Source organism: Lepisosteus platostomus, chromosome 11, assembly GCF_059453375.1.
Source record: "Lepisosteus platostomus isolate fLepPlt1 chromosome 11, fLepPlt1.hap1, whole genome shotgun sequence".
In the NCBI taxonomy this organism is placed as follows: Eukaryota; Metazoa; Chordata; class Actinopteri; order Semionotiformes; family Lepisosteidae; genus Lepisosteus; species Lepisosteus platostomus.
The window spans coordinates 6,756,124-6,783,790 of record NC_142621.1 but is presented as its reverse complement, the minus strand read 5'-3'; the positions used below and the strand labels follow the sequence as shown (position 1 = coordinate 6,783,790).

At 35.8% G+C, this 27,667-nt stretch overlaps 1 protein-coding gene across 5 annotated transcripts in view; it reads left to right on the top strand.

Annotated features, from left to right (window-relative positions):
- Positions 1 to 27,667, top strand: part of astn1 (astrotactin 1) — a 257,440-nt gene that overhangs the window by 26,267 nt on the left and 203,506 nt on the right. For all 5 annotated transcript variants that reach the window (XM_088598148.1, XM_088598147.1, XM_088598145.1 and 2 more), the window contains exon 2: positions 21,429 to 21,616. In XM_088598148.1, coding sequence (XP_088454274.1) covers positions 21,429 to 21,616 — 188 coding nt within the window. The remainder of the gene's footprint in view (positions 1 to 21,428; positions 21,617 to 27,667) is intronic.

The following is a 27,667-nucleotide window of genomic DNA, read 5'->3' as shown; positions in this document are numbered from 1 at the left end:
CCCTTACAATACAGCACATTTTTTTTTTTTGGCATGTTTATGTAAACTGTTTTGTGTAGGTGTTACAGTATTCTGAGCTGGACAAAAGTGCCCTGCAAAGCCAAGAGTTGAAAAGCCCTTGAGAAGAATAAAGTTACATGCAGTTGGAAATTTAAAGCAAGCTGCCGTACACTCAGTTCCCACTCAGTGCATATTGCTCCTTTTGGAATTAGCACAACCCCACCTTCATCAGCATGCAGAGAGACTCTTAGGGGAGCGTCGTGTAGACCTGGGCTGCAATATATTTTCCACTGACATGATAGCGAGGGTTTACATTTTAGTAGCCTGCCATTAATAAAAGTAGCAGTAATGTATGAATTGGAGGACGTGGCAAACCATCTTCTAATGCAAAGAAGAATGAGTACGCTTCTAAGTTCCAGTATCGATCTGTCTAGTATCACAATGCTGCTTATTTTGTGGTTGCAGCATCCTGGACCCTGTTTTGGAAGCATACAGGAAGTTGTGGGGTAGGACCACACCCTGGACAGGGCATTAGTCCATCGTAGGAAACAAGTTACCTTATGTTGTGCATATAAATGAAATGGTGATTGACCAACCGAAGCTAATGTCTTCACTCAGCCAAGGGATGACTGAGGGCGCTTGGTTTCTTAATGTGTGTGACAGGTAAAAAGGTGCAAGAGACAAACCTGTAGTGATGAAAAAAATTAAGTTCCCTTAAAGGGTTAAGGCAGTGTCATGCATTTTCTTTTGTTTTGGCAAACTTGGAACCTGCTGGTGTTGTCGTTTGCAGATCTCATTACATAACTAGAGAGAAATAAAAATCTCATTGGTCTGGCTTGCTTGGCGTGTTGTCACTTCTGGGAAACAGAATCTTTTTTCCATGGGGGTTAATTTACTTGACAACAGCCAGAGTATTTGCATAATTTCAAGCAAATCCTTTCTTTGGAATGAAGAGATATTTGACAGGTTTAAACTGGCTGTACATTAAAAATGTTTGTGTTATTTGGGTGCTTTAAAGAGTGCTGCTGGGTTTTGGTTATAATAGGATGCATTGTGCTAACTCCAGCTATACAGTGGAATGTATTTTTTACTTTATTAATTTTTCTAGTTTGTTTTACTGTAGAAGACAGAAACTATATAAGATGGAATGGTAGGTATATATTGTGATTTTTCCCACAGGGTGTGAGAAAAAAGCATGAATACAGAATCTTTTTTACCTGATCTATACAGAATACTGTACATCTAGATTTAACTGTGTTTAAACAGCCAACATACTGTAGCATAGGTGATGATTCCTTTATTCAGTAATATAATTAGGCTGTAATAAGCACTTATTTCGTTATCTCAGGCCCTTAGTTAGGGCTTGGAATTGAACAAATCTAATATGTGAATACTTAAATGTATGTAGATATGGTTAAAAGGTGAGTGGCACAGTGGCAGAGTGGGTAGCATTGCTGTCTTGTAGCACTGGGGTGCTGGGCTCAGTTCCTGGGATGCTATTTGTTGGAGTGTGTATGTTCTCCCTGTGTTCACGTGCATTTCCTCCAGGTGTTCCTGTTTCCTCCCACAGTCCAAGGACAGACTGGGAAGTTAATTGGCTTCTGGAAAAATTGGCCCTACAGAGCGTGTTTGTCTGTGTTTCTGCTCTGCGATTGACTGGCGTCCTGTCCAGGGTGTATTGTGTCTTGTGCTTGTTGCTTTGCTGGAATAAGCTCTGATTCCCCTGTGACCTTTGTATAGATGGAGCTGTTAGAAAATGGATGGATGGTTAATAGCCTGTGCCTTCTCTTAGAGTTGTCTAAATCATTCTCAGTGTACATACATTTTTGGAAATGGAAAGCATTTTTCTTTCCATTCACTATATCACCATATGAGTTTTGTGCACTCGGCATATATATACAGTATAGTAGGATAGCTCTTCAGAACCCTCAGCTAGAATGACAAAGCAGTTGAAACCAAAGGCAGGTGTTCACCTTGGGAATAAACTATGGCAAACAAGAATTGCTGTATCTCTTGAGATTTAGTGAACACAATGTAGCTTCTTTGGTTGTACAAGAAACTAACTGGAGAAAAATAAGTTGTAATATCACAGACTGTTTTCATAAAAAAGCCATCTGTATAAATAAAATAAAGGAAAACATATTATATGTTTATAAAATAATTATAAAGGAAAACAAAAAATATTTCTTTATCTAATTTAATAGCTTGGGGAAGGTGGAAAAACAAATAGAAAAACAAACTGAATAGTTTTATGAAAGTCTATAGTGTCTGTGGAATATAGGCCCAGACGAAATCAAAACTTTCCTCCATCCTCTGATCACAAACTGCTTCTATCCAGCATTAAGAATTCTTTTCATAAGAAGTGACAGTAGATTTGATTAATGTTTTTCTTCAACATATAGCAAAAAATGTCATTCATGTCGATTATTTATTTGTCTCTGCATCATACTTCTGCTTCAGCTGTTCATCCACCTTCATTCATCTAGCATGCTGCTTGCCTTGTCTTTGGTCTCACACCACCTCGCTACCCCACTCCTTTCTCTGGCTCAGTATTGCTGCCCACGTCCAGTTCAGAATTCGTCTAGCCTATGGCTCTCTCAATGGCTCTTTTCCGTTCTTCCTCCAGTTTCTTTTTTCTCCTTGTTCACACTGGCTGTACCTACCCCCCTCCAAACCCCATCACTCTTCCACACTGGCGGAAATGAGCAATCTCTGACTGCCTTTTGGCATCTCCTCAGGACTGACCTTGTGTGACAGCGTCTCATCTCTCTTCCTCTCACCTGTGCTCTATTTTTACCTTTTTACATCCACTGCTTTGACTCCTCGTTTTCAGTCATAGATGAAATGACTGTTGAAATATTCCTCCTTCTACACCTGAATTGTAATTACACCAATACTAGGCTGCTACACTCATCTGTTCATATTACTTTTATGCTGAAGTATTGTAAGTCTGTGATTGATTGTATTTTCTTTGCTTCATGATATCTGTTTTATCTGCTTCTTTTATTGATTATATGCAACTGTATGTTATGTTTTGTGCATTGTAAAACAGCCTGACACTTTTTCTTAGTGTAATACTGAACATACAAATGTGCAAAGAAATACAAAAAATTCACATGCCAGGTTTTATGTGGACCTTGTATGAGCTCCATGCTCTTTTCTTACTTCCTGGACACAGTTACTCAGAAATGTAAATTCTTCCCCCTTGAGTGGGCCATTCAGTTGATCTTTTCTAGATATGGAATAGGAGCATAAATCAAGTATCAAATGTGTTTGCTGGTGTTTAACACTACAGTAACATTATTGAATCAGTTTTGCAGAGGTATGTTCAGAGCTTCCTGCTCCCTAGAAAAATACTTTCATTTTTAGGGCTATGAAATGTATAGTAATACTTTAGGTTAGTGCCTCCATATGAATGATCAATGAACTATGCTGGTTTACGGCTGACTGCAAGTGGCTGCAATTTTCCTTCATCCAGCAGAGTCCATGACTTTTGATAAGTTCATTGTTACTCCTTCTGAGTCTATCTGATAAGCTGCAACAACATTCTCTACTACATTAATTCTGTAGCCAGGGTATGCTGAGCCACATAACTGTGCTGTTATATGATATTCCATTATTTTACCTTGAAAGAGGTTAGTACATGCCATTCATGAAACTGCAAATTTCACAAATTTTCATTTTAAACCAAGATCATTTGCTTACTCCTAGATGAGTAACTGATGTTCACTGATAATCCCGTGTACTTTTATTATCTAAACCCTTGAATATGAGTTTTAGAACAGTTAAGAACTATATTCTTCAGCAAAGTTTAACTAAATTAGTTGTAGTTTCTGTTAAAAAACGCAAAAGAGTGATGTAAAAACGCTGACATTGATCCAGTTTTTAATGGCTTTCTGAGAAGACTGTAGAAAGTCCATCACTTTAGATATGGATGAATGTAAATGTAGTTTGCCATTAAAATATAATATAAAAACATAAAAGCATATAGTGATTACTGTACATCCCTCACAGTTTCCTCACCTCAGTCCTTTTAAATAATATATTTTTCCTATTGTATCTGAATTCGTGGAATAGAGATAAATTACCATTACTTCAGGACTCCTGTCAAAGAATATGTCTTAAGATCAGTACCGGACTTTAAAATCAACATTTTTCCCTTAAAAAAAGTCCTTGGCAAGATACCAAAAATGATTGCATCTACAGTAAAACAAAACTTATAGTGTGTAAAATTCGTCTTACTTCTCAACTTTTTCTTTATTACAGCAAGGAACAAGACCCCTTTCTAAGTGGTTGCAAATGGCATGAGAAGTTATGCCACCCGATGTGAAAGATACTCATTTCGTCTTTGCATCCAAAAGTCCAATAAAGATTAGAATATCTTTTAAATTCACAGAATATCATTCAATTCAAATTCTCAGTGTGTCATTGTAAGGTAGTTCCAGTAATGATTTTTTTTCGTGCATGTTGAACTGTCAGAGCTCACTGGAATCAGACCTGAAAGAGTTTGTGATTCACCTGTTTGTTTCAGCCTGTGGTGGAAAATAATCCAAGAACTGCATTCTGAATGACAGAGGTGCAGAACGAAAGCAATTTGAATAATAGTGTGAGCACTTTGCCTCTTGATAACCTGCATGAAGCAGAAAACTGCATATGGCTACTACCCATTCTCTTACTCTGCGCACTACAGATTTGTCTCACTGTAATGAAATTCACCACTTTTGCAGTAGAGTTGAATAAAGCCTTCATGTCCTCTGGCATTTTCTTCACAGTCAAGGCCTCTCGATGGATGCTACAGCAAGTCCATTTCATGTTGGGAGCTACTGTACCTTGTGCATAGCAGCTTCCAAACCGTTATGTTGCCCTGACATTACAGGAGCACCATCTGTACTAACAGCATAGTGTTGCCAGTCATTACCATGCTTCATTCAGTAACTGGAATATATGCTGTGGGGTTGTTCCTGTAGGAACTGGCAGACAGAACAAACAGTCTTTCATGTGCTGTTCCTTCATATTCATACCTAATTTATACAAGCAGATTGGCGAAGTCAGCAGCATCAACTTATTTTCACACTCTACTAGAGTACATTTGGACATTTTGCTCTGTATCATTAATTCTGCAGGCAACAGCATTGTTGGAGGCACCACTAGCTGTTTTGCTGCCTTCTCACCACCCATAATTGTCACAAGGTCTGCAGCTACAGTACGTGAAAAATAGTTCTTCATTAAGTGCGTGTGGCTTACCTGCTTTTAGAATTTGAAGATTGACATGGCAAAGGTGTTAACATTGGGTGGGACTTTTCTTTGACTGCTGCATGTGTTGTTTCTAGATGAGGGGCTTTCTCACTCTCATGAGAAAGCCCCTCGTAACTTGCCTTGCATGGAGTCCTGGGATTTTCCTCCTTCCTTGTTCATGTAAATCCCAGTTTAATATGGGTTGGATCATACGTCCTTGTTTACACTGTTTCATACTAGCGCTTGTATCATCACTAAAGCTAATGCTAATTGGTGGGGAAAAAGGGACTGTCTTACCCAAGAACTTTCATTATTAACTCCATGAGTGTGATTTATTATTCATTTACAAACAATATCTAGAGCCTAATGTATTTCTATAATGTGAAATGATAGTTTGTGGTGTGTATCAGTTTTTAACTTAAGTACAAAACCTGAAATGCTTGCTTACCTCTGAAGTACGAAATGAACTATTCATGCTGTACACATGTATGTTTTTAATTTCTATGCAGTATAAAATGATTTTTATGTTATGTACAGTAATATAGATTGATCCATTGCCCTCATTTGCTGAGAACAGAATCAATAAACATTGTATATGAATTTGAAAACTGTCAGAACTCTGAAAGGTCAGAGTCTCAGCAGCATTTATGTGCTGTGTCCATTATTTCCATTCTTATCATCTGTAATGCTACAATAATTAAGTTTTTTTTAAGTTTCTTTATTTCGCTGGAAGTTGTGCTACTTCAGTAAATTCAGAAGAAAAACTGAGGAGAAAAAAACAGGGTGGGATGAGAGATGAAGTAAAGTAACCAGTGTAACTAGTAGTAGCTAAAAAGATGGTTTAAAATTATAATCAACAAACAGATCAATCAGACAATCAACACATTGAAATTGAAATTGCACTGGTACTGTATATTTGGTAAATTTCTTTATTTTATGGGGATATTTGTTTTACACATTTTCCAGCTTTTTAGAGATGATACCTGTGTTATTCACCTTCTTCCATTTCCATCTAGGCAAGCAGCCAGGCTGTAAGTGTAGCAGAAAAAATCTTCCATAAGGTTTTCCCCATGGGAAGCAACCATTTTGTTTGTTATAATGAGGTGGCATGTTACAATATAGGGAAGGTGAACTTAAATAGATTTAATGAGGCTGGGAGCCAACCAAACCGAGCAGAAGTAGGAATTATTCAAAGCTGGCACTTTCTTGGGAGCGGAGATCCTTGATTTCAGATGGTTTCCTTTTTTTTTCTTGCTGCTGAAAAGTAAATAAGCATCCTTTTTCAAATGACACCCCAGGTTATTACTTTACTGCAAACTGCTTTTGTAAATATGCTTTCCAAATGACCTTGATTACAATTATTTCCTGCATATGTAATACAACTCTAATAGGCAGTGGTGTCGAGCAGTAGTTAGGGCTCTGGACTTGTAACTGTTGTGTGGTGAGTTCAGATTCTGGCTGAGACATTACTTGAGGAATATACAGTACTTCACTCTGATTACTTCAGTAAAGTGCCCGAGTGTATAAGTGGGTGCAGCTATCAGTCCCTTTGGATTAAAATATCAGTCAAATTCCTATTATAATATGTTCTGTTCAGAAAGCCCTCACTCAATAAGTGATATAGATCTAAATAATTACTTCAAGAGTAATCTGATGACTTTCTTTTTTCTGGTTCACAATGGTATCAGCTCAAATCTGTAGGGAATAGAAATGGAGTTTGTGCATGAAGGCTTGCTTGTATGTCTGAAAATTTCTCTTAAGATTTTAAGAGGTCTAGAGTCACATAAACTCATAATTCATGCTGTATGAGCTTAGCCGCATTCACTATGCTCACCGGAGACAAAGAGTATATTAACTTGAGTGTGTGTATCATTTAGTGGACCCTCTGGCTGAAAAATAGTGGGTGCCACTGAAAGTAGTGAAGCCTATTTATTTAGAGCCACAATGAGAAATACTTACTTCAGCATAATGGAGGCAGAGCTCTCTCCTGCTTTACTAAACTGCCACCTTGTGACTCCAAAACAATCCTTCACAGAGGGCATTCAAAAACACAGAAGGTTATTCAAAGCTATCAACAGCAGTGGTTTGCAGTTTGGATGCACAGGAGAACAAGGAAAGACTGCACCCTGGATGGGATGCCAGTCTTTCACTGGGCAAATGTACAGTATTGTGTTAATTAACCAGGTAACATCTGCATTGTTTTCCACATTTCAGTAGTAGAGTAGCTGTAAAAACAACTGACTTCAAAAAGAAAAATTACGTTAATAAGTACTAGAATTGTGGAATTTGTAGTTATTTAACTTTATTTTCTGTCATTTTGTTATTTCTGTCAAATACTAATTATTGGATCCATACATAAAATCACAGTGTATAATGTATGTATGGTACAGTACATTAACTTTTTTCTTTTGTCATTAAAAGGACATTTTGGTCCTGGAAATTTAGATACAAATTTTAAATCAAGAAAGTCGTTCTTTTTGTAAATTCAATCCAATAACTACATTTTTAGGCTTTTATGGAACAAGTGAACTACTTTTCGTTATACATATTCATGTATTACTAAGGGAAATAAAACAAATCACAAATGAAGTGTTTAAAATGTATAGCAAGCCTTATTTTCATATTTCTATTCGCTTGGCTATTCTTTTACCCCTTCAAAATTATAATTTTTAACTAGAAAACTGTAAGTGGTTTTGAAGGCTTCCAAGCATATCCTAGCCTACTATGTTCTGAATTAATTGGATAAAATCTTTTTGTACAAAACAGTTTTATACTGTTTTATACAGAGCATTGCAGGCTCTGTTTTGTTTCAATTCAGAATCTTCAATTTCACCCAAGATAGAAGCAGTTTAAGGTTTTAGAAAAGAATGTTTGGTCAGAGAGCTGTCTTCATATACACAGAAATTCAATATCACAGACTTAAGTTGCATTGTCATTTTTGTGCCTCATCTAAGAAGCGTGTGAGCTACTGTAATTGCTCAAGCACCATTTGCAAAGGGTTTGTTGTTTATGGGACATTGTTCGACAAGAGAACAAAATGGTGGCCAGTCTCACATTGCTGTTTATGCATGCGGTTATGCATTATGGTTAAATGTAGTTTATGTTAACTCCATTTCACCATATGTTTGCTATATCATCACTAGACTTTTACCTGGCAAGTTTGGAATTATTTAACCAAACAAACATCTTTGAACAGCAACAGCTACAAGCCATGTTTTGGTAAGCAGGTGGTACCTATTGGAGGTACTCAAGCAATTTAACTATTAGGCTTAATTGGCCCAACAGTGTCTGAGCAGGAGTAGATTGTCTTATAATCCAGGTGGATGCTGCACATTGGTGGGGGTGGAGGGGAGTCCCCATTACCTGTAAAGCGCTTTGAGTGGAGTGTCCAGAAAAGCGCTATATAAGTGTAAGCAATTATTATTATTATTATTGTCTTCTGACTCACTATGGGCATGAAAAGCATTGCAGTTAATTTTCATGTGCAAACTTAAATCTTTGGTCATCTGCCAAGTTTCATTTTAATCCATTGGTGTAGATTTTCAGAAGATTTTGAAAAGGATTTTGAATAAATGGGTCGCACCACCATCTTGGTTAATGTACCATAGGACCCTTGTTTTTATGAGATTTTATGGTCACTTGGTCTCTGAACCCAACCAAATTCTCAGAAGAACACAATTCTTACCATCACTGTAAATTTCCTGAACTGGCTTCAGAATGCAGGCAGCTGAAGTAGAGAATGCTCTGGTGTGTTGCTCTTTGGCTAATTTTAATTGCCGATGAAATCATAATTGGTATAGTAACCTACATTATTGTATTATCCTGATCCGTGGTACTTTCAAGGGTTTCTCATTGGATTTTACAATACATGTAGTCTCTGACCCTTATCTAAACTCGATACATATAACTGGTCCTAGTTCAAACCTTAAATGTGACCCCTGCTATAAATCTAGCCTTGCCCTAGTATAAACTCCAAGTTAGCTCTGAAACTATACTATAATCCCTAAACCTTATTGAAGTACAGGATAACACTAACGCTTAATCCTGCCTGAAGCTGTAAAGAAGAAACAAAACTAAAATCCTCACCATAGCCATTATTATATCTGAAGTCCAAGACGGAGTGTGACCTTAATACTAACTGTAACACAAAGAAAAGCCCAAAATCTACCCTTTATCCAGAATGGAGCTCAGAGCCAAAACCCATGGCTAAGCCTTAGCTCAAACCAAAGCTTTAAATCTAGTCCTTGCCCATAAGAGTTATCCAAACCTTATCTACAGTATGATGCTGAAGTCCTTTTCCCTCAATCCTTATCCAAGCCCAACGTCACAATAAATAAAAGTCTGGGCATTTTCAGAGCCCTATGGCTTTAAAACACTGAAAAATATTCTGTTTTGCCTGCCATCTGGCTCAACAGGCATAATGTTCGATAACTTGTTAAAATGATCTTGACTTTGATTGATGGCTCAGTTTCTCGTTCTTATTCATGGAGAAAATTGGCACAGTCAGAAGAAATATACCTTGAAACATTCAGTAGTCCTTCTGTATGTGCTTACCTTGGTCTCCTGAGTATATTCTACTTTTGCGTTATTTAGCTCCCTTCGGGCAAAAGGACTTTTGAATATGTTATCAAAGAACTTTCAATGTGAAGTCTTCTAAATTCCCTGGTAAGGAACTTTTCAAGTTCATGAAAACAGAGAACAAATTATGTAAAAGTGGTCAGTAATGATGAAAAGCCAGACAGAATAATATTTGCAGATATAAAATACGGTCAATATTGCACTTATTTTCATTAAAGGTTGTTTTTTTTACTTTGAAGAGTTCTAGGAAAACCTGTAGAATTGCAGTATTTAAAACTGCATTATTTTAATTGGAAAGGCCAGATTAAAATAGAGTTTGTTGGTCTTCATTTTTGAGTCCCAAGTCAACATTTTTGAATATACAATAATAATGTTTGAAGTGGAGTTTTGTTTCATAATGTACCTGAGCAATTATTTTGAAGACCTCCTCCTCCCATCAAAACTTTCTTAACGGCAGAAACTGGTTTATTTCTCAAAATATTTCATAGACAAGTAAATGTTTTATGTTTCAGCTACTGTACTGTATATGTTTTGAAAACGTTAAATCCACCTATTATCATGATCTTGATATTATATAAAAATATAATTAGATATATAACACAACATAAAATTATTACAGTACATGTTAAAAATATATTGAATTAGAATTACGTATTTAATGTTATTGCTGGCACTACTATTATGTATTTGTATGTACAAATATTATATATATAACATTTATATTTTATAAAAATATAAATGTTTCTTCTGGCCATTATTCATTGATTAGTGCAGTTATTGTGTATGGGTATCCTTCTTCTTTTTAGTGTATGTTTAGTTTTAAAAGTAAAGGCTTTGTATGTGAGAAGCTTTTTGCTCAGATTCACTAGTAGGTTTGAGAGCTATCATTTCAGCACAGAAAGGACAGAAAAATGTAGTGGTAGAGACCGAGCTGCTACGATAAGCTCTTTTGTAGCAGAAAGAAGAGAAGGAAGTTGTTATAAAAAAATGATTAAAAGCTTTTTGCTGTCACAAGGACTAAAAGAAACAGAAAAAAATGTTGAAAGAGATTTAATTATTAGAAAAAACAATGTGAAATCAGCTGATTTGGCAGACACACATTTTGCAGGTACAAAGTGTGGTATTTAAGTTATAATTACTGATTCCCCAGAAGTATCTATGTGTAATACTGTATAATCCCATCAATTTAACATAAAACAATTTAGAAATTCTGCTGTCCAGACTGTCTTAACAAAATGTATTCATAATGCTGTAATTCTCAAGAATGATTCTTAATAATGGTACACATGGTATAATATACCTTTTGATTCTTTTCACAAATTTGTGGAGGTTAAAGAAAGTGAAACTGCAATCATATCTTCACACGTGGTTTTTGTTGCTATTTTAAATTTTTGAACTTGCCTTCTGGTGTCTTCAGAAGCCATTGGTAGTTACATCTTATCATCCCAAGACAGAACACAGCAGATATGTCCTCAGGTATTCCTGTTGTGTTAATCGCAGATAGAACAGAATCATCTTGACATCCTGATGTTAACTTTGTTTTGAGGGTTGTTTTAAGAAATTGTGGGGTGGTGCAAGCCTTAAAAATTTTGTTTTCTATTTGCTTTAATGGCAAATTCAAAATAAAGGCGATTCTAGTTTCAATTGTATCGTAGATTCAGTTGCATTGTATTAAGGGCCTGGAGTTTTTCATGACTAGGTGACCTTTGGGTCCACTAACCTGTAGATCAGTCATTGTCCTCCAGACATTTTGCACTCAGAAAACACTAGGTAATCCGAATATAAACATGGATTACTTATACTGTTAGAAACGAAATATGATGATATTATTGGTCCAAATAAAGAAAACATAGTATAGTAGATTAGTTTTATCTAGTATTATTTGCCTAGTCAATAGCTCTCATAATTTAGACATATTTAACAATTCATCAGTTGATATCATGACTATTAGGGCAGCCAAGGGAACACAATTTATATTATATATAGTATATACTGTAGATTTGCATTCTAACAGCAGAATAAAACTGTAGTACAACAAGATGGGAGAGGTCTCTTATAGGCTAGGAGGGTGGCTATATTCTATTGTCATTAGAAAAGTAAATATCTAAATTATATAATTGTTAGTTATACAGTACAAACAATGCACCAAAAAAACTGACAACTAATTGTCAGAAGCAATGCATCATGTCTTAATTTACTACTGTATCCTTAACAGACTTTAATATTATGAGTGCTTACTGTGCCATGGCCTATAATTCTATTTTAAATGAAGAAACCTTAAAGGTTTCCTCAAAGGTACAGTATGACAAAGAGAATTCCATATTGTGTGTTGGATGCTAAAGTATAGGAGGCAAGATTTTGTGACGGTTGGTTTCTGATTTTCTTTTTTTTGGGATTGTCGGGTTGGAGTCAGTATTCTATTTTGATCAGAAGAGTCTTACAACACAAATACTTTTTGGGTTTTGTGTGTACATTACAGTCAGAATGCTATATATGTTCATGTGGCTTGTTGTTACATACATAATTAGTGTACTGTAGATATGGATGCATGGACCATCTGCAGCAATATCTGCTGAATTTACTTTTATTCCAAAATGGTTTTGAACTCCACAAGCTTCCCAATGGTGATTTAAATCCATTTTCAAAAATGAAAATGCTTTTACTCTGTCTTCATTTTTTTCCTTTGCAACTGCCAACAGCACTCTGGGGTCCTGTTGTTGAAAAGCACATTGTTGTAGTGAACCCGTTGTGATTTCACTGGGATTGTTATGGTGTTGTAACAGGGCATCGATGTCTCTTTAAGTCATTCTTAAAACAACGTTCCAAATGCTGAAACCAACAAAGACGACGCAGAGCAACAGTTGCTCCTTTACAGATGTGTATACTGTACACTTGATATCCGATAAGCAGGAATCAGTGTAATCGGTTTGTGTCAGTACAATTTGAGCTACACCAAAGGCATGTTTGAAGGCTGCCCTGGTGTTTCACACATTGGCACTGTGACATTTATACAGCTGTTTGAAACTGACACTTATTATACAATACATAGTCTCAACAGCACTATATGTTTTAATATATGTTTAATATATTAAACATATGTTCCCATGTGTCCTTTCTGTATTATTTAGTTTTATTTACATGTTCTGCATTTTAATAAACCATGGCAGTCTGGCAACTGCTATCAGTCAATGTTTGATGTGACAAAGCTTTTGGGTCTTGATGACAAAAGAAATGCATTTTATAGCCTTTTCTTTAAAAATAACTAAAGAAAAAAGCAAGAAGTTTGTCACTGTTTAAACCCTTTCAAAGGAAAGCTGTGATTCAGCAAAGCAGTGGGAATTTCCAGACATTCTGATCTGTCATTATGTTATCAGCCTCTTATTTTAGCCATCAACACTGCGCATTCAGTCTCTGAGTACTGAATAAGGACCAAATAACTACAGTTTAGACCTCTTCCAGTGGCATCATTGTTTGATTTATAACTGCAGCTACACAATTACTACATATACTGTATTACTACCACAAGGGAGGTTTCATCTTGATGAGTTACTGAAAATGATTTTATGTTCATTTTTATGCACCTTCCTTTGCAGGTCTTCAAATAATACATAGAGTTCAGTTTTCTAAAGCTGATAGGGACCTTAGAAATTATTAAGGTATAGACTTCAAAATTTATTTTTTAACATAAAAAAGGTAGCTAAACTTCTTTAAAGGTAAGCAGTAGTTTCCATCAAATAAATATCAAAACTAGTACAGTATATAAAGAAATTTTAATAATTAGTAACATTTTTACTAGTATCTAAAAATCAGGGCCATAGTTAGAAGCAGACAGTGTACTTAAACGTACAATATGTTTATACTGTACCTCCTGACAAATGTAAACTGTTAATTTGCTGGCAACAATGAAAATGTGACTTTGTGAATGTAACACCCTTGAAAGACTGAAGAACAAAAACCATACTGTATGTCAAGACATTTTTTTAATGTCATACTTGAACATGTTTCTTTCTCTCAGCTCTGGAAATCCTGTTGGATGTTGAAAAATCTTTATTTTACAAATAATGATTTCTGTGTATTAAATTGAATATATTAGAATATACTGTATAACATATAATATAAACGTGTTATCCTGACTATAGTGCATCAATTAAAAGCAATGTTTTCTCCCTTTTTAACTTTTTCTTTTTTTATAAACTTCTGCGACTATGAGATTCATGTTTCAAAAAACTGCCCACACATTGATGGAAAGAAGCTCTTGGAGTATAATGTTAGCAGGTTGAATGTTAATTTACTGATAATGCTAACAAATACTTATACAGCTATATAATTAATAATGTTTTCATGGGTCATTGTCATCATCATTACTGTGAAGATAAATGATGTAATGGGTACATGCACTTTGAGTGTTTGTGCTTGTAATGGTACTATATATTATAGGGCTTTGGGTTAATTGCAATTAACACTTTTTATTTCAAAACTTTGAATTGAGTTTAAATATTTTTAAATCCCATATATTTTTAAAAAGAAGAATAACATTTATATTTTGTCAAGGATGGAACATCAACAATGTACATTAAATTCTAAAAATGTGCATTTTCTGTTTTTATTGACTTACCCGCTTGTCAGCTGTCTTTATGATTTTTTTGTACATATTTGAAATAAAAATGTATAAGGATTTTGTATTTTGTAACGACATGCCCCATTTGTTTAAGTGGCTGTCTTTCTCAATGTCTAAAAATGCTTAGCAAGCAGCAGTTGTCTTGATCACAGCCTTTTTTTAGACTCTTTGATATTGTTATTTTTATATTTCATAAATTTAACCAAGCTTTTTATCTAATGTCCTGCATGCTGGGATGTTGAAGGTGTTGTGTTTAATAGTACTTATAACACTAGTTTTTAAAAGAGCTTTCTTAAATATTTTTTTCTCTCATTTAGTCCCTAGAGAGTGGTTCATTTTTCTGGCTATTAATTGCAGTCAACTTGCCATTGGCACTGTTTAGATACCTGCTTCTATTCCATATTTCATATGGAATGTTGAGACATTAAGCAAGCTTACAAAGGCTGAGTGACAACACTGTTTCTCCTGTCTCTGACTGACAGACTGCTTAAAAATGCCTTCGAAAAAAATAATATTCTTTGAGCTAAGATCTCATGAATTTCAAAGACCAGCTGGGTTCTTTGGGTTAAATGACCTCCCTGCCTCTGCCAACCCCTTTTTTTACCCCAGAATTAAATAGAGAGTTTCTGTTGTACTGTAAATGACGGCTTGTATGCATTTTTTTTTCAATGGGAATCTCTGCTTCCCTTCTGGAAATATTTACTGTAAATGTGCGTTTTTCCACCCTTAGTTGGAATGTTGAACATTTAATTTAAAATACATTTAAAATGCATAATGACTCTTTAAGCATGTTACGGGTGTCCCATAAACCGTGAAAATATTTATAAATAACTGTTCATATATCATCTATGCTATATACTGTGGTTAGATGTTCTTTATATACTGGTTTTACAAACCCTAATGAGCACTAGTCCCGGACTAGCTTATATGAATTAACATTAGGTGATAATGCTGCTAAATGGAGAAGGTGAATAATCTCCAGATTTGTTTTAGATAAGAGAATTGAATTTAAGTAATTATTTTGGTTTTTTTAAACAGATTTAATTAGCTTTTTTTCTTTGTTAACCATTCTTTCATTCTTATTCAAACTACGTCACATTTAAGTTACTGTTCAAATAATAATTGCAATTATATAAATGCTTTTCATCCCTAAAGAACTTAAAGCACTTTACATCTATCGGAGGGCACCATTTATGTGCAGCACCTCCTTAGGTGATGTGCTGCAGCCATTATTTATTAGGAGCCTCGCTGCAAAGCAAGTGGAGAAGTGACCAATTACTTCAACATGTCAATTACAAAGGCAGATTTAGAGAGAGCACCGTTACAGCCAGGACACCATCATTAACAGTTCCATGAGATCTTCAATAATTATGTAGCCAGGTCTTAACATCTCATTCAAAGGATTGCACCTTCTACCACAGTGTCCTCTGTCACCATACGGGGACATTCTTGACCAGAGGGAAAAGTGCAACCTACTGTATTACTACTTAGAGTAACAAACTGAGTTTCCTTAAAGGTCTCTCATTTCAGTACTGACCGGGCCCTGCCTTGCCTTGCTTGATAAGGACAGGCTACAAGGTGATATGCTGCTGCTGAAATTACATGTTAAATTGCATTGTAGAATTACATTACATCATATATTAAAATGATAAATTAAAATGTCACTTACATTATACTGTAAATATTGCGTGAGCTGAATTTTAAAGCAAATCCTGCCACTAGAAATATTCTTCTAGACTCAGGACTGCTCATTAATGTAGAAAAAGTACTGTAGCTCTTATTTGTGAGGAAGGAATGAATATGAAAAGGTAGCAGGAACAGGAAAAAAAAGGAAAAGCAATAATCCAACTGATGCTTCAGAAAATCTAAACCCACTGAGACATAATTGGCTTCCAGAGCTCATAATGAATAGTAGGTGATGGAACAGCTTGGCAGCTTCCTCAGAAGAAAGTACAGTATATTTAAACTCCAACAACTGTAGTTCTGTTCTCTGTGCTGCCATAAAGGATTTCACTTCCTGTACAGCATTTCTCTAATGCAGACCTTTTATTTTTTTTAAACTTTTAATATCGCTTGTTTCTATATACAGTACAACAGAAATACCACATACTGTACTACTCCTTTTTCTATTCTCCTGAAAGGTATTTTGTTGTTTTGTTTATTAATACTTCATGGTTTTACCATCTTCATCTATTTTCACTGGTATTGTGTTATAGACTCTTTTATGGTTGCATTTCAGGCTCTGTGAATTAGCCTTTTTTAATAAAGTGGATCAGTATATAACCTGTACACCCGATTCTTAGTCACTGGCGAAAATAAAACTTGGCCCTATAATTATGAATAGAGGACAAAAGTTACATAATACAGACTTAACTCAGATGTCAGTGATAGTTATAGCTAACCATTTGAATATGGAAAATTAAAAATAATATGTCAGAAATATTTAGATTAATTACTCATTTATGTAGGTAAAAAACCCATGTTTTATTTTTTTTAATTAAAACTTGTGAGAAAAGATTTGTTCAATCCAGTTGCCTTAAACCACTTTGGATAAAGTAAACCACTTGCTTTTACAGGCTGTCTTGGGGTAACTCACTCAGAGGTGTTCAATATTGAGTGCGTGTTGTGTGTCTTTTCATGTATCAGTAAAACTGTGTTGCAGATCATCTTGGTTTTTGATCATTGTGTTTCTGATTCAATAACTAGGGTGCTTGTTAATCTTGTGACATAATTGACTTAGTGTTGGAAGTTTACACATTAAGTTCTGTTTTCCTCCTATTACTTCTAAAAGCTGTCCAATAATAAAAAACTGTAGTGTCTGACTTTCTGTGCTTTTGTCTGATGTGCTTGAATGTTAATGCCTGGCTCAATTAGTGGATTAAAACGTGGAATTGGAGTCACCCCTAGCAAGTGGTTCAACAAGTGTACTTTTGTTTTGGTTCTGGCATTAATTAAAATGTTAATTTAAGCAAAATTAAGCGTAAATCGATATGATTAGTGTATTTTTAGAGTAACTTTGTTTCAGGCCGTTTGGGTGACTGTACCCATTGATAAGGTTAAAATGGGGAGTCATGTCAACTTGTTCAAAGGAACAAGTGAAATAAATTCCACATGGGAAAGTCAAGAGAAACTTAACCTCTGCTTTTTCCTTTAAAATGGTCTTGTTGATTATGACATTAACAATCAGGTCTTATTTATTTGTTTTTAAATTAATGTTATTATTGCACAAATCACACCGAATGGCTAATGCGATTAGCTGTGAAGTCTTAAGGGTTTTTGCACAAAACTCCTCTTTGAAAGGAAAAATATTATTAGGTTGACATTTTACAAGTGAGCGGCTTTCCAGTAAGAAAATGGTTATGTAATCTGAGTGCTATTCCAAAAGATAAAAATGTACTGGAGGGTTTTGTGACTTCCTGTGGAATTTCATCTTGCTCTATTAGGGTGGAACGATTTTTAATTCCAGAATGTATCTGATAACGCAAGCAATTAGTTGATACATTTTGAAAGAGCTGATAAATTACCAAAGTAATTGCCCAACTTAATGAATTTGTATATCAAATTACAAGTTAAACTTCATTTATTGAAACCTTGAAATCTTAATAGGAAATATATTTTTGTTGATTGATTCCTGTAATCTTAGGTCAATAAGGAGAGAAATGTATCACCCTTTTTTAAGTTGTGTTTTTTTAAGAATTAAGTAATGAACAGCATCCATTATTCTAGGGAAATGCTGCTGCTAACTTGTTTTAAACAAAGAAAAACATTTCCTGCAAATGCAGATGATTTTGTCAATACAATAATTCATTGGTGTTCGCTCAAACTGTTAAAAAGTGGACTTTCCCACTGTTTGAATAATGCAGATTAGAATGAAGAATTATATAATTTGAATACCATTTTTAAATTAAACATATTGAAGGTGGCTTTGAGGTAATCACTTAAAATTTGAACTGAAAGTGATTTAGCCTGCTTTTCTACAGTTTAATATGTGTTTGACCTTCAGACAGTGATTTCAACTTGTGTGTAAAAAAAATAGTTTGCCTGGAGCAGAAATTGATATTTCTGTATTTTGAGATATGCTCTTGAACCTCTTTGCCTGTTTAACCAGAAGCTATGAAAGTAAGAAGGCAGCTACTGACAGAGCAGGAAAATGTGAACTAAATGGTGTGGTCTGCTAACTGCTCACTGCTGTCTATAATAAGTACAAATAGAACTGCCTGTCTGTGTTGTGCCTTCCAGCTCTACCCTGTGGTCTAGGAAAGACAGGTTTGAGAGTTTTGCAAAGATTGTAATTCTTTGTTGTTGTAAACTGTGTGTTTCTAACCTGTCTCCATCATATTTTTGAAATTTTTGGACTATTTCGTCACTCGTCCCTTTAATCACATAAATGTGCTTTCATGGCTTTGTACTTTGTATTTTTATATGTTCTCAGTATGGTCTATATGCATGAGATGCATTCGTGTCTTATCAGAATTTAACTTTGCTTGCCTTTTTAAAAAAGAACAGCTACCCTTTGTAAGTACGTATTGTATTTGGCTTTTCAGTGTATCCTTGCCAGTCCCGGTAACTGGCTGTTACAATGTCATATTTAAGACAATTGTGCTGCTTAGTTTCCGACTATCCCCATTGACACTTGAAATGTGGTTGACAATGTCTGTCTTCTTTCACTATCAAAAATGCCTTCTCTGTGGATTTCAGAAAAGACAGTGCCAGAGTTCATATGGGTAGTGCCCTCACTGTGACAGGATAAAGCATTGCCCTGCCAGAAATGTCCATTTTGGTTAAGAATCATTTCTGACATCTGCTAAGAGCACCAATTAGACCTAACCTACAGGCAAGGTTTGCTGAACAGAAAAGATCATAAAAATGACATTGAATACTGTTTTCCTACATTCATTAGGTCATATTGTTTGTATGTCAGAAAATAAAAGTCTCAATATTACCAATTGGTATTTGTTTTGAAAGACAATCTACCCAAGGATTTCTGTTCTCGATTTTGTGAACGATAAATTGTATTATGATCAGGTCCATTCAACTCATTTTACAATCACTGGTCTGTGATTATGGCTAATGAAAACATATACTGTAGCTGTATTTTCTTCAGTCATGATCCATGGCCCATTCATTGTTTTTGTAGGCCTGTTGAAGATGATATAGTTGAATTTCATTATTAGGTAGCTATGCAGGAAGGTGCATAAAGATGGTAAAATATTGCTTACAATACCACAGTTTATACATCCATGAATACTGTGACTTTAGTAATGTATCATGGCTTTTGACTGCCAATTCCTTGCAATTTGTGTAAACCTTTTTGACTAACTAATGATAATTCTCAGAAATTGTATTTTCTACCTTATTATAGATAAAAAAACTGTACTGTATTATACAGTACAGTATGTATACATACTGTATGTGGGGCAAAAGTCAAATCTCTTAGAGACATTGAAAGGAAAAAAATTATAGTAGCAAGTTAATTTTCCTAGTACTGTAGATAAAACATCTAGTTTAATTGTACTGTATAAAGCAATTGTGTGCAAATTGAGGAAATCTTTTTTGTTTGAGAGGCTAGAATTGTTTTGCCTTTGTGAAACACATCCCCTAGTTGCCTTTAGAACAGTTTCCCTTGTGTTCATTGCTAAAACAACGTCTAGTCAGACTTCAGCATATGTCATGCTGTATTATTTATACTTTGCAGATAAAAGTCGTGTTGTAATGTAAACATTCCTTCATATTAAAAAAATGCAGAAAATATTAATGACTATGGCTTAATGCAGCTTAAACAGTAAGCTTAATAGCATTATGTTAAAAAAAGAAGATCAAATCGGTGGGATACTGGACATAATATATTGGTTTCACTCAAGCCAGATGTAGAACTTTGTTGTATGACACACAGTCATATTGGTAGATACTGATCCTTGAAGATCTGAAAAACAGGAGATTCAGATGTTGGTTTTTAGTAAGTTCAAAATAAAAAAAAAGTGAATCAATTCACACAGCTTTTTGGATGTTTAGAAAAAGTACGAAGAAGAAAAAGAAAGAAATGGGAAAATCGTTTTCGCAAAATAATTTATGATTTAAAAAAAACCTGTAAGACATAGTGGTGGAATGGTGGTGGAGTGGTTAGTATTGTGCCGTCTAGCGCTGGGGTCCTGGGTTAAATGTCTGAGGTGTTATCTGTGTGATGTTTGTATGTTTTTCCCGTGTTCATGTGGGTTTCCTCCCACAGTCCAAAAACATACTGATAAACATGCTTGACTTCTGGGAAAACTGGCCTTGTGATTGACTAGTGTCCTGTCCAGGGTGTATCCTGTCTTTTGCCCCCTGCTTGCTGTCATAGACTCTGGCTGAAATGGTTAGAAGATGGATAGATGTAAGGCATTGGCCTTAAGTCTGATATTTCGAGTAACTATCTGTTAGATATGGTGGCCTTGAAGTGCAAAAGACAAGCAAATCAAACAACGCATTACAAACAAATACAATTCAATCTTGCTTTGTGAAACCGAAAATCCTGAATTTTGTTAACATTTCCAAAAATGATATTGTTAACTGAGTAATTTCTCTCTGTGAAACAACCTCCTGGCTACTAAACTAGAATGCCTGTCAACATCTTTTAGTTTGCACACCCATGCCTTTTAATTTGCATGTCCACATTTTTTAAGATTACAAGTCCTGGTTCTTTAATTGGCTCTTCCACAATTTTTAGAATGCACATCCACACTTTATAACGTGCATGTCCACATTTTTTAGATTGCATGTCTACTCTTTTTAGTTTGTATGGCACCTTTTGAATTTGCTTGTCCACGTTTTTCAGCTGGTGCCACATCTTTTTTATTGGCAGCACGTCCTGTATGCTTTATTTGCTTGCCTTTTGCACTCCTCGGCCACCGTAGTTGGGAGTGACTGTTTTGTCTGTTTCTCAAATACAAGTTTTACTGTATATGGCTACATCATTTTAATAATAGCTGTTAAAGTGGACTGCTTCTTATGTCTTTCACAGAAATTTCCGGCAATGCGGAGGACATTCCTCTGGTGCGCTGGAGACAGCAGTGGCTTGAGAATGGCACCCTGCTCTTTCATATTCATCACCAGGATGGCAACCAGAATCTGCCAGGGATGGCGCCTACAGACTACTCTCCCAATGACTCAGCTGAAGAGGAATTGCGCATCCTACACATTTCTGTCATGGTAACCCTTCTTATTCATATATCTAAGTGTGGCACATTGCCTGAATAAACGATATAAATCCCTTACTAGCTGTCAGGACCATGGCTTTGTGATTAAAGATGTTCTCAATACATCACTCTTTTGCCATTTTTTAGGTACATATTTTCATTATTATGTAAAGGTCAAGATAGGTATAAGTCATAGATGAACATCATACACTGTAGGTATCTTTCTAAAGCAAGGATTGAGAGTGCTGTACTTTTACCTTTCACGTGGCCCAAAAAGCAAATTAACAATATATCATGTCCAACTAAAAGTAACCTTGGCAATAGGATTACACGGTGTGTATGTTTACAGGTGTTTGTTCCTAAGTGTATTTTTTCATTACTTACTACATCCATATATGATCAGAAAGCCATTTATTCCTGGTAATTGTTGCAGCTGCCTAGACTCTACCCTGAAAGGAAAGTGCACAGGACAGGATTACAATTCTGGAAGGGATACTAGTCCATTACAGGACACTCACAAGCACAAGGACAATTTAGAAACACCAAGGAACTTATTCACCTTGGCTTTGGACGGTAAAATGAAAGCCATGCTAATGCAGGGAGAACATGTAAACTCCACAGAGAAAAAGCTCATACCCATGACCTAAGAACCGATAGGCAGTAGCAGTACTGGCCATGCGATTGTGCTACCAGTGAAAGAAAAACGGCAGGCACGCAGGTTCAGGTATTAAGCAGCAGTGTCACAGTGTCGCAGTGCAGTGATGTTAAAGGGAGCATATGGAATGCTTGGCTGAATCAGGAAATAATTAGACTCTCTTAAAAAAATAAAATAAATTGCTTCCTTTACCCAAAATTATATGGATCATCTAAATTGGGGGAAAAAAAACATTTTTCTTCATTTTAAATATGGTAGTGTTTGTGGATGTGGCTTACCTTTCCTCTGTGGCATTTTATTTAAAATGGCTTGAGATTGATATTGAGAAGCACTGGCAAAGTAATCACAAAATTCAATAAACCTATTAAACGCCATCCTAATAGAGGTGTGGGATTCTCTGATGAGAATGAAGACTTCTTGTGCTTCAGCACCGCATACAGTACTATTACATGAACTAAGTGCACCTTCAGGGGGAGGGCATGGGTCTAAAAAGTACTTGCGCTTTTTTGTCTTTTTTTTGCTTTCATTTGTTTTCAGTGAGATACAGACCTTAATACTCCTTGAAATATCTTTGGGGTTTAAGATATTGCCCAGCTCATGGGTCATAGACTTGATTATGAACTATGGTCCCTTACCTGTGGAATTTGCACATTCGCTTTGTTAATTATTTTCTCTAAATGCTGTGTTTGTGTGCCCAGCTATGGCCTTCATATCCATCGTCCTCTGCTTCCAACCTAGTCTCTGTGCTGCTGTAAACCTTAACAGGAATACGCAGCTTTCTGATGATGGATGATGTACTGCTGATAATAGTTGTGGAAAAAGGGTGCTACAATTTCTTTTTATTTTTTGTGAGGTTTGTAATATTTTTTCTCTGATAAGACATCCTCTGATAATTTTTAACAGTGACCTAGCACTGTACCTCTATGGTGTGGCTAAAATAATTTATTAGTCTTGATTTACAAGGTAATATAATACAGAATAGATAATATTGGAAGCAACACGTTCAGATTTAATGCACACAGAATTACATTTTTCACATCAGATGTTAACCTGTTACCCCTGTGTATTCCCTCTGCATATTTTTTGTCAGTGGTGAGCTGTGATTTGCCAATAAGCTTCTTGTTTTGTTTGTCCTTCTGGCATATCATATTCATTTAGTCTGTGTTTGCTCATTTTTATGTGTTTTTTTTTCCCAATAAAAGCTGCTTTGAAACACAAACAATAATCTGCAGTCCACTATAGCAGAGATTAGTATGTGGAAATGACAGACCCGTCGACAGATGGTTTCAGCCCCCTTGTTTGAGTTTGCCGCAGCTTGTGTCACTGCAGGAGGCAGGGGACATGGTTTCATAAATCCACCAACATGTCACATTTCAAGCCTTCAAAGCACCCAGGTTGCAGGAGGAAGCCAAGCGCGGGTGGAATTTTTTCGCACTGGGGCATCTGTCATCAAGCCATTTATATCGTTCCCGAGAAACCGTCAAATGGGTAAAAATGACCAGGCGAAGCTCGCTGGTTTTTCTATAAAGATGTTCATGCAAGATAGCCTGTTGTGTAAGATTCTACATGGGGTTTCTGCCCTCATGATAGGAGATTATAAAAAAAACTTGGCAAGGCTACCTGCCAAGTACACATCGCACGCCTTTGTATGAAAGAGCATGCCTGTTGTTTCTTCACTGAGACAGAAGTAATGAACTAAATGTGCTGGTTTCCTTTCGTAAGGCTGAGATGCAGATTTGCTCACACTTTTTCATTGCCAATCCCCACAGTTTGCAAAATTGGACATAACTAGGTAACGATACTCTTTAACATGGTTAAGGTTTTTGCAAACATTCAGGGATTGATCCACCTTTGCTTCGACAAAATAGAAGAAATTAAATCTTAGGTTTCTACTGTGTAATGTCCTTAACATAGTGAAATAATAACACATAAGAAAACTCTTCCGGAAATGTGCTTTTATAAAACCCAGAAATTTGCTTTTCAGTTTTTTTGTTTAAGCTCTAAGAAATGTATTGTTTGGAGAAATGGAAGGTGTCTCTGAAGAGCTAAGGTTTTAAGAAATTATTAGCTCTCCCAAACTCCTTATTGTTACCACATACTGTGCTTGTTTCATACTGTATATCTTACTTATAACAACTGAACAAAAGCCCAGTTACCAGACTAAAGAAAACTTGAGAATGCATTACAGTACAATGGATTGGCTACAAATACTGGCATAACTATCAGAGACAGAAAAAGTTTAATAAGTAAGAAAGGTTGCTAAGAATTATTAGAAATTTGTATGTGTTGTATTCCCTAAATCAACCTGAAGTGGGTAGTTATTTTAAAAAACTTCAAAGAAATTTCAGATACAGATATTGGAAATATATGTCTGATGTCTCACAGATTTATTCTTTCAGAATTGGAATTGTTAGACTATTTTCTTTTTTGTTTCTCCCAATTTGGCACAGCTATCCGGTCGGCAACCTGGCTTACTGTTCTGAACCTTAAATAAATAAAACTTTTTGTTATATTACGCCTTTAAAGGTGGCTTCTCAAAGCTCTTTACAGAATGGCAGCAACAAAGGAAAAAAAAAAACAATACGTTAGGTTGCCGGTTCAAATCCCGTGGCTGGCAGAGGAATCCTACTCCGTTGGGCCCCTGAGCAAGGCCCTTAACCCCACCTGCTCCCGGAGCGCCGCATAAATGGCTGACCCTGTGCTGTGACCCCAAGCTTCTCTCTCCCGGTCTGTGTGTCTGTGTGTCTCATGGAGAGCAAGCTGGGGTCTGCGAAAAGATAAATTCCTAATGCAAGAAATTGTATATGGCTAATAAAGTGATAATAACAATACACAATGAGAGGAGACAGTAGATGGAGGTACAGAATATGGTAGGAGCAGAGGGGTAAATTACAGAACCAGTTAAGGAAAGGCCCTTCTAAAGAAGGTTTTGAGTCTACATTGTAGCAGTACGACAGGAATGGGTGTCATGCAAGCTTTCCTGTGAAACGTGCATTGTCGAGCCCTTTTACTTGCTCCAGGCAACACAGTACATGGCAGGACTCTGTCACTGACACGCTGTGAGTTCTCAGGTATGTTGTAAATTCCAGGCATTTCTATTGACCCGTAACACCTGCCTCAGTGGTGCTCACTTTTCTGCATCTCTGGGGAAATCTTTGAGATAATGATGTTATCCAGACCACAGGGCTCAACCCACATTCTAAGCGAGCGCCATTACTACAGTAGTTATACCCTTTGGATATCCCAAACCGTGGATGTGTTTTATTATTTTAACTTATATACCACTTGGAGCTTTAACTGGTCCATTGAGTTTCTTTTCTTCAAAATCCAAATCAGTAAGGATAGAAAATCTAAAAAAAAAACCCTCTTAACATTTGCATGCAGGCTTACTGTTGCTGAGCAACAGCAGTTATTTTTAAAATGGACTTTCTTGTTTGGTTTTAAGCTGATGACTGCGGTAATATGAGAAAAAAAACTGATACTGTACTTGCCAGAAAAGGAAGATTAATAGCGAACATACAGCTTTCAGTTGTTACTGCCCTCTATTGTTTTCTTTTTGAAATTATTGCTGGTGAAATCACCTTATTGATTATGATTACTTTGACTAGGAATCAAGTGAATACAGAGAAGATGTGAAGAAGCCAAACTTAAAGCAGTTCTGGAAAAGCAAATGTCTGATGTCTTTTATCCGTCTGTCATGAATTATAAGAGAATTATTAATTACATTTGTGTGCAGTGAGGAATGAGGTTATTGTTACTGATACGTACAGTAATATATTTCAGAGCAGAGGCATTATTTGAAATATCTTTTAATGAAATGCTGCCCTGAGCAGTTTAAGTTGTTCTTAAGCTTTCTACAATAAAAAAAAAACTTTAGAACATCTCTTTTTTGTAAAGAGGAAGAAGGAGGTTTTATCTGAGGAATTCTCAGGAGTGTCTTGGGAATTAAAATGAAAAGCTTTGTTATTCACTCTTGGTGCCCTTTTGTGGTCTGTGAAAATGAATAGCTTCCCAGCGCCTTAGCCAGACACACCTGCAAAAGCTGCTTTGTTCTGTTAACCGGAAACAAATGTTCTTCTAATTTTTCTTTTGCTCTACAACTTTAGTTGTCTTGTCTGCACGCTATTCATCAATCTACTTCTATCCATGGTGTCGTTACATTAATAGTCACTTTATTCTGGGTGATATGTTGTCATATACAGTACTGTCATTCAGTATCATCTGCAAAATATCTGATCAGGGGTTATCAATTCTCCAAGTCTACACTGTTATTAAATTCTGCATTGGAAAGTATCACCCTGCCTCTGACTGTGCTAATGGTCAAACACTTTAGATAAAATGGTTTTGAGATTTACTCTTCTTTACATGCTGTCAGTGTAAACAAGTTTAATAGCATTTACAGACAGGTAGATGCTGGCATGAACAGATGGACTCATTTCCCTAATTCTCTTCAGACCCCTGTGTCTATAATAAAAATAAATGTGCTTTCTTGCTTAGAATTTATTTTAGTTTCATGATTTCCTTCTCCCATCTTGGACTATGGATAGATTATTGTACATCCTAGTTTCAAAATTCCTATGAAAACTTTCTATGAAAAGGAAAGTGTCCACATATTGTTTTTTCTGTTTTACAGTATGAATAATCTGTCTTGTCTTGATTTGCAGGATTTTGATTTTATTTATCTGCTTGCTTGAACTATGCCTCTCTTGTACAGTATGTTAGGGTCCATTGGTAGGATGTCTGGTCATCACATGGATTTCAAAACTGAAGATCTGTTACCTCTTAGATATTGTAGATTGTCTTTTGGCCATTTAATTACATAGTTAATTCAAATGTGGAATTCAGTAGAAGGACTTGCAACATTCCAGAACACATGGCATCTATTCTCCTCTTATTTTATAATCATAAGCTTTGTATAGGCAGTTCTCCTTTCTTCTTTTCACATTGTGGCAACAAAGATATTCACATTCTTACAGATTATTTAATGGGGATGGCCATTGCTTGTTCCAGGACTTGCAATTGCAATACAAGCTTGAGGGCTTTTCTTTCTTTCGATATTGTAGTGCAAGCCTGTGGCATCCCCTGTAGGCCAAGGTCAGCTGTACACCTGTTTAATATCGAGGTAAAACAAGGTAATTGTTCACATCTATCATTCTGTTACAGGCTTCACATAAGCCCTTTAGCAGAACTTGCAAATTGGAATTTGGAATGTTGCAGATAGTCCTTGTTCCAAGAGGCTATTTGTGAATATTTAAGAATATTCATTCTATCCCCAAAAGTGCTAACTGTCAGATGATCCTTTTTTGACCACACATAGACAATCTCTTAGGAAACAAGTTCTTAGTCTGCTCTGCATGCATTGTCCCGGGGTCACTATGGGCACATGTTTTGGGAGTATCTAGAGATTTG